Genomic DNA, 8,361 nt, shown 5'->3' with positions numbered 1-8,361 from the left:
AAAAATGAAGGCAAATCTGGGCAAAGACAAACGTTTGTTTAATAAATAAAAGTATTTATTTAAAAGCAGCCTAGGATCCGCGTATTATTTATCAGAGATGCGCAAATTAGCTCTAACGTAACGGAAGCTGTTGTTAAAAACGAATGATCCACTGACATCATGCTTAAAAACAAAAAATTAGAATTGGAGTTGGAGAATTGGAGAAGAATGATTTGTTGGAAGCAGTGGATTCGGGTGACATTTGATCTGATCCACGCATCTCTAGTGCACACTAATGACTCTTATATTTTAAAAATGTACAAATTTAGTTCAAGATGATCATATACTTACATGACAACATCAACACAATCTCTCTCTCTCTCTCTCTCTCTCTCTGAGGCTAAACACAGAAACAACAAGGTACCCAAAACATGTTTAAAATGTATAATAAACATATTTATTGATGCAGTCATCAGTTTACTCACTTGACTTCTGTCAATCATCTGCTATCATTTTACATATCTCAAATTAGCACAAACCCCAGCAAATCTAACATTATGGCATTTCGCGGAAATTACGCAATCCCTCTCTCATGCATGGGCGAGAGTCGAATGCTTACTTAGTATAGTGGATGAGCAAAGAGTGACTATATGAAGGATGAAAAGGCTTTTATGACGCTAAACAAAATAATGGAATGATATACTCACCAGCTATTTAAAAAAACTGCTGTACTTGATAGAACTGAGCAGAGAAACACACCGTAACAATTAAAGCTTAGGTATCATGCTATGTCATGCATTCTGACGACTTTACATTATTGATCCTGCTGGCTTCTCATGCTTAAAGATCGGGTATCATGCAACGTCATACATTCTGACTGCTTTACACTGTTAAACGTGCTGGCTTCTCAAGCTTCACATGGTCAACTTAAACTTAAAAAACAAGTTGGACGTATGACATAGTATTTCTGTAGGCTACTTGATACTGTTGGACTTTTGAGGCAGTCCTGCATGTTCAAAAATTTGCAAGAGACGTTTCTCCAAATTATATAGAAGTTTTATTATCAGATGTAAAAAGGTAACAAAGCTTTGGGTTGTCAGACGATCTCCTCACTCCACCACAAGCCAACAACCCAAATTATTCAAAAACACCCATATTTATTCAGTATGTGACGTCGCTCGCATCTTCTGACTCCTCCTCTGCCTTTTAAGGAGTGCTGCTCCCTTTCCACCAATCACCGTGCACCACGTATATCTGACTCCATCCTTCTTTCTTAGTTCCTGCAAAACAACATCCCCCCACAACACATGCCTCACATCCTGTGGTCAGTCGCCAGTCCTGAGGAATGTTCTCTAGAGACAGTTTCTTTTGGGGAGTGGTCTCCTAGAGACAGTTTCTTGTGGCCGGACAACATACCAACATTCTTAACATTCTTTTAGTAAAAAGAAAACACTCAATCATCTAATGCTTTTAATTATGTAGCGTTGTTTCTTAATCCTATGATTCATTAAAACACATCACAACTCATGATTATACTTAAAACATATGCAGTGGATTGATTCATAACATTTCTTTTCTGTATGACTCTTTGTGTGTGTGTGTGTGTGTGTTGACTTAGTTAAATTTATGGTTCCAACCCCCACTTATCCTGTCTCACTCCGTTTGCCACAGTAACTTTCCACTGAGTAAAATAGAAAGCACATGACAAAAGCACACAGCTTAATGATTTAATGAAAGAAAACACTTATTGATTATATTGATAATTAAATCATACTTTTATCTGAAAAATATTTCCACAATACCCTCTCTTGACCTCGTAAGAGGTCACACATCATCTTCTCCTTCATCTTCTGCTAGATCACTTGATAACAAAGGCATACTGTATGGGGGTGGAGATTCTTTCTTTTCAATAGCTGTAACAATTAATCTATTGCACAGTGATCTAATACAGGGAATACAACAACACCCACAGGTGATTAATATGGCTAGGAAAACTCCTATTGACACTACAATAGACATCACCACTGCTTTCCATTTCCCCAAGGTCTATTACTTTACATAAATCGAATTGTAATGAAGTGGTTGAATTCTGTTCATAATTTAATTCTAGCCCCCCATATTTTGTTACACATGGGTCTGTTGATGCAGTTGATCTTCTGTGTCTAGTTCGCAGTGTGGTGCTATTACCTTCCTGACTTTTCTGTATTCCGAAAATTATCCCTACGATGGTTCCTGCAATTATCCCTAATACGCACAACAACTTCCAATTTTCCCACAGCTTCATCTTGTTGCTGCTGTATTCACCCTCTCTAGTAATGTCTTGTTATCTTTACAAAATCAACACTTCTTAAAAACTTAATATCCTAAAACTTATAAGAAAACATTCTTAAAAAACACTTTTTAAACCTGAAAAAATGAAAAATATTGAAAAACACTCAAAATCACACATTAATGAAAACTTGATTATAAGGAATAAATGGTTATTTGTATGTCTACGTCCGTAAACATTTCACTCAGAATCTTTTGCACTTTCTTGAAGTCTAGTTTATCTAGACCACACCCCAGCCGGGGTACTGAGATACTTCTTACTCTATTAGCCACACACCAATCTCTCATGTGTTTTAGGCTTTCTGTGAAACAGTCATATGTTGGTAAATCAGTGTATTGTTCTTTGGTTATTAGGTGAAAAATAATTCTGCCGTCTTCTTCTTTAGTCACTGCACATTCACCTGGTTGTTTGTTTTGATCAATTACTTTCTCTGTACCATATCGCCGTTTGAACTGTTTAGCTATACCTGCTCCGTATGCACAGTCAGCACTTACACAATGGGCCAATGGTTCTGTGTGTGGGCTTGTGAAAATGTCGCCTGTTTTGTGTATAATTTGGAGCTGTTGGTGTTGTCCAGTGGCAATTTCAGTGTCTGTTTTACCGTCACTCTGTGTATCCTCCCTCTCTTGGACCTGAGTCCTCAGGTCCAAACCAGTGTCAGCAAGAGACCTAGAAGGGGGGTCACAAGCTACACAGGATGTTAAATGGAACCAAGTATCTCCTTTGCCTTGGAGTTGCACACAATGTGAGGTGCGAGCTGTCACACGTATAGGTTGAGACCACCGTGGTTCATTCCACTTTCTGCGGAATTTTCTGATCCTGACCCAGTCTGTTGTGACTGGTGATGGCAGTTCCTCGGGTTGCGCTGGTACAGGAGTCACCTGATGGGAAAAGGTTCGAATCAGAGCTGTTAGTTTATCAAAATACACAGTATGTGACAATGGCTGCACTGTGTCCTCTCTCAACGCCGTGGTTGGTCCTGGAAATTGACGACCTGTAAGCAATTCAAAAGGTGTAAAGCCTGAGATCCTGTTGACAGAAGAACGAATAGACATGAGAGCAATGGGTAAAGCTGACAGCCAGTTCAATTTAGTCTGTGCACAGATTTTAGCCAATTTTAGTTTAATTGTCAGGTTAAGGCGTTCAACCTTACCTTGGCTGGCCGCATGGTAAACCGTACCATACGCATGTGTTAGGCCCAAAGCCTGTTCAACCACTTTGAGATGTTCATTTTTAAAATGGCTACCGTTATCTGATCTGATACGGCGCGGAAAACCATAGTGTGGTATGTATTGATTGATTAAACACTTGATCACAGCCGTACTGTCCTCTCGGCCGACAGGATATGCTTCTGGCCAACCAGTGAAATAATCAACAATCACCAAAACATAGCGTTTGCCATGTACTCGTGTAATCATGTCTGTGAAGTCAATCACAATTTCTTCCCCTGGACCAGATGTCAAAGGGAAACACCCCCGTTTGGGTTTGATGCTAGGTTTTACATTGTGTTCCTGACAGATACAACAACTCGTCACATGACCTGACACCATGGATTGCAAAAATGGATGCCACCAATGTTCGAGAGCTCTCATCATTTGTTTGTCACTGACATGGCTTACCCCATGGGCTTGTGTTAACATTGAACCGGTCAGAGAGACAGGCAATGCCGGGCGTCCATCTGGCGCTTGCCATAGACCATCACTAGCACAGATGCCTCCATGCTGTGACCAGACTGATTGTTCTTCAGGGGCAGATTTCTGTTGTTCTTTGACCAAATATTCTCGAGTGAAACGAGGCAAAAGATCACTACAGGCTCTATCTGATCTTACCACCTGCTGAGTTGCAACATAGCCAGCTGCAGTTTTGGCATCTAGATCGGCTGCATTGTTACCATCAGTGATAGGACAGTCACTTTTGGAGTGACCTGGACACTTAATTACTGCCACTTCTGTGGGTATCATCAGAGCCTCTTAAAGGTCTCTGGCTTCGCATGCATGCGTGATTGGTCGACCTGAGGATGTGATAAAACCACACCTCTGCCATAAGGGCAATTCAACATGGACAGCTGTTACAACATATGCTGAATCGGAATATATGTTCACACGAGTCTCACCAGCGTAGTACAGGGCTCTTGTCACTGCTATCATCTCTGCTCTCTGTGCTGACTGTTTTCCTTCTAACTTCCCTGCATCCCTTGTCACTAATGAGCTTCCCACTTGTTCAACTACTGCATAGGCTGCCTTCAGGCTCCCATCCTCAGCTCTGAAACAACAACCATCTGTGAACATTGTAATAACTGGTGGTGGGGTTGTCAATGGCACCGCAGACAGATCTTCTCTTACTTTGGATGCTCTCTCGGTGATGGGTGCACAATCATGCGGCTGTCCATCTCCCATCAGATCAGCCATATTAATGCCCTCATGTGTGTATGTGAGATTGGGGCTGGTCAAAATCTTAGCTATTCTTCTCTGTCTCAGTGGTGAAAACGTGAATGATGCTGAATTTACGAATGACATGATAGAGTGTGTGGTGAGTATTGTCAATGGGTGGCCCATTACAATGTGTGATGTTTTGTGCACAACTTTGGCTAAACCAGCTGCAAATCGAGAGCAAAGTGGTTGTCTTTGTTCTACACAGTTCTAACAACACACTCGCATACATCAACACTTTTCTCCTGCCTTGGTCTCTCTGAAACAGGACACCATGTGCGCTGGAGCCAGATTCTGAGGCATCCAGTAAGAAAGGTAACTCATAGTTGGCACAGTTCAGGTGCACAGCATGTGCTAGCTGTGTCTTTAGGTCAATGAACGTCCGTTCAGCCTCTTGTGTCCACTGAAGTTCTGCTTTCAGATTTTTCATGCCATGCTCTTTAATCAACTGTCTGAGTGGTGTAGTCAGTGAAACATACATAGGGATATAGTGCCTACTGAATCCTGTGAGGCCTAAAAATGACAACATGTCTTTCACTGTGGTTGGCTTAGGATGGCTGAGTATACCCTGTCTTTGTGTCCCTGTCAAAGTTGATCCCTGTGCCGTGATCAGTCGACCTAAAAATGTAACACAAGGTCTGCACACCTGCAGTTTGTCCTTGCTTATCTTGAAACCAGACTTGTGCAACTGAAGCAACACAACTCTGGTAGCCTCCAAGCACGCCTTTTCAGTTCTGGCTGCCAAGAGTAGGTCATCAACATACATGATCATGACACAGTTCTCAGGTAAGCTACAGTTCTGTAGCTGTTGTTTTAAAACATGATTAAAAATTCCTGGTGACAAAATAAACCCTTGTGGTAGTCTGTTGTAAGAATACTGCCAGCCCCTGTATGTAAAAGCCAAACATGCTTTGCAATCCTCTGCGATTGGAATACAGAAGAAAGCGTTTGCCAAATCGATGCATGTAAACCATTGGTGCGCTGGTGTCAATGTGGACAGCGCAATATATGGGTTTGGCACTGTCATTGTAGGTGTTGCTACAATGGAGTTGATGTTTCGTAAATCATGTACCAATCTGTATTTGTTAGTGCCTGGTTTTGGCACAGGAAAAATTGGTGTGTTCCAATTAGACCTATAAGGGGTTATCACTCCCTTGTCAATCAGTCCAGAAACAGTGGTGGCTACACCTTCTTCTGCTTCTGGTTTGTTGCGGTACTGAGGGACCCAAATAGGTGTGGTGGTGTTTAACTTAAAGCTAACAGGTTTGATGTTACAAAACCCTACATCTGTTGGTCCTTGAGACCATAGATTATCTGGCAATGTGTCAATCATTTTTTCTGCTCCGTCAGCGTCTGTCTGCTCCCTACCATGGCTTCTAGAGATCTGTTTATGTGTCAACACCCCTGTGTCTTCTGTTTGGTCTTGCACCCAATATGCTTTTTGTGTCTCGGAATACAGGATACCCCAAGTTTCTGTGGGTTTCCAATCATTAGCTGCCAACAGCCTCTTAGTCATGTTGCCTAGCTCCCTAGCTTCATGTTTCGGATGTAATGCTACAGAGACGTGTGGTGCAGCTGTATCAGACATTTCATACCATTTCATCTGCTCTTCTGTCAGTAAAATTGGTGTCACTACTCCCTCTTTTCCTATCATGAGACCAGATCCCCTTATCACCCATTTGCTGTCTTCTATTTCCTGAAATAGATCTTGGTATTGTGTGGTGTCATCCCTGTCATAAAACAATGTGCAATGTAAGGGGTCTATGGGTGGCAGAAAAATGTCTATGTTTGTTATCCATTGGCGATGTTCATTATACCTAGATACAATACTATTAGTGGCTACACTGGAATCTAGCTCAACCCAATATATATCAGCATCTTCTAACTCACCACACGATGTTAACATCCACTGACTGTCTGTGGTGTGACCTGAAAGAGAACAATTTGTTTCTGAACCATCTGGAAATTTCACTATCACTCCCTCGGGTGAACATAAAATGCTGGCTCCTAATTTGATTAATAGATCTCTGCCTAAAAGGGGGATGGGAGCATTACAAGAGTACAGGAATGAGTGCGTCAATATTTGTTTATCAATTTGTACCCTCAGCAACTTTGTCATAGGCCATTTTTCTACCTCACCAGAGAATCCTATTACTCCTACTGTGCGATTTGTGAGATCGCTGTTGTCAATTGTGCCCTTCGTTACAGTGGAGTATGTGGCCCCGGTATCTACCAGAGCTTTTAGTGGTTGATGGTTTACCACTATTTCCATGAGAGGTTCAGCCATTCCTCTCACGGTGGTTCTCTGTGGGCCCCTTCAACATTCCTCCGCCCCACCCTCCGGGCCCCATGTTGGGTGCACAGGCGCCTGTAGGTTGGAAGGTGACGGGAAGTGTTGCCCCGGGTTGTATGGGGTTTGTGGTCCCCTGCCACGACCACCGGCGCCACCTCTTCGGGGACCCCATCCCCCCGCAGGTGGACCGTTATATTGGCCTTGAGTCTGTGACTCGTTTTGTGGACAATTTCTTGCCCAATGTCCATTTTCGCCGCACACGAAACACTGCGTCCCACTCTGCCCCCCTCTCCCTTGCCCTCCCTGTCTACGTCCATTTCCTCTCCAGGGGGATCCCTGCCTACGGTTTGTTCCTTGGGCATAATGTGGGTTGCTATATGGATGGTGGTGTGTCGGTCCTCCAAAAGGAGAACCACTGTAAGGGGGTCCTTGATATGGGTCTATGGTTTGGGGTGCATTGGGAGTATGTTGTGGCATTTGCTTGGCCTTTTTGGTTGTCCCTTCACTTTTGGCTTTTTCTAATTGCAATTTTAACAACTGGGTTTTAACTCTTTCTAGTTCCTCTTCCTCTTTATTGGCTCTTTCCACTGCTCTGTCTGTGTGGTGCACTAAATGTCTTTCCCATACCTCGTTACTTGCCACTGGGATATCTGGGTTTTTCTCCATTGCTTGTTTTACTCCATTTGGAGCTCCTGTCATTACTGCTGCTCTAAATATGTCTCGTGTCACAGGGTTGTTTAAACTGTTTTCCTCCACCATTTGTTCCCACTCAGCAGCACAACGGAAATAATAAGCCGCTCCAGTCTCACCTGGTTTAATGCGGAATTTTATATTCTGGTACATGGTTGGTGGCACGGGATATAGTCGACGAAGAGTTTGGCTTACAACAGTGCTTACTCTGGTTAATGGTATCTCATTTGCAACATACATAGTATTTGCATCGAGCTCTAAATTTTGCATTTGTGAGGCTGTCAGTATCTGACCCAACAGGCATCTCAAGTCACCCAAAGCCAAGTCAGTGTCATGGCTGAGTGCTGTCAGCTTACTCAACCATCTGCTGCCTCCTGAGGTAATGGGTGGCAACTTACTTGCTATCGCTGTCTATTTCACCAGTCATTTCTCCTACTGCAACATCCATTTCTCCTCCATTAATTGTCATTACAACCTGCTGTTTGGGCGGTTCGTATGAAGGGGGGTGGCTTAGGGTTGGGTATAATGAAGTGGGTTGGGTTTTTCTGGGGGCGGAGCAGAGGATAGTCTGAGTGCTTTCTGTATTCTCTTCATTTCTCTCTCTGGCTGCTGAGCTGTTCACTTCCTGTTTTCTCTCTCTA

General features: G+C 42.9%; 2 protein-coding genes across 2 annotated transcripts; both read right to left on the bottom strand.

The window, feature by feature from the left end:
- Positions 1-970: 970 nt before the first annotated feature.
- Positions 971-4,903, bottom strand: LOC130550287 (uncharacterized). Its single transcript, XM_057327712.1, has one exon. The coding sequence runs from the start codon at positions 4,267-4,269 to the stop codon at positions 2,443-2,445; it is 1,827 nt and encodes a 608-aa protein (XP_057183695.1). The 5' UTR covers positions 4,270-4,903; the 3' UTR covers positions 971-2,442.
- A 119-nt stretch (positions 4,904-5,022) lies between these two features.
- LOC130550288 (uncharacterized) lies at positions 5,023-8,013 on the bottom strand. Its single transcript, XM_057327713.1, has one exon. It carries the CDS (start codon positions 7,988-7,990, stop codon positions 7,055-7,057), a length of 936 nt encoding a protein of 311 aa, XP_057183696.1. The 5' UTR covers positions 7,991-8,013; the 3' UTR covers positions 5,023-7,054.
- Between the last annotated feature and the right edge of the window lie 348 nt (positions 8,014-8,361).

This window comes from Triplophysa rosa, unplaced genomic scaffold, assembly GCF_024868665.1.
Source record: "Triplophysa rosa unplaced genomic scaffold, Trosa_1v2 scaffold280_ERROPOS268589, whole genome shotgun sequence".
In the NCBI taxonomy this organism is placed as follows: domain Eukaryota; kingdom Metazoa; phylum Chordata; class Actinopteri; order Cypriniformes; family Nemacheilidae; genus Triplophysa; species Triplophysa rosa.
The sequence above is the reverse complement of the archived record's forward strand: the minus strand, read 5'-3'. Positions and strand labels throughout refer to the sequence as shown.

Bases quoted from the DNA above. Each gene is read 5' to 3' on its own strand.
- LOC130550287 (XM_057327712.1), bottom strand. From the start codon at position 4,269: ATGATACCCACAGAAGTGGCAGTAATTAAGTGTCCAGGTCACTCCAAA.
- LOC130550288 (XM_057327713.1), bottom strand. From the start codon at position 7,990: ATGCAAAATTTAGAGCTCGATGCAAATACTATGTATGTTGCAAATGAG.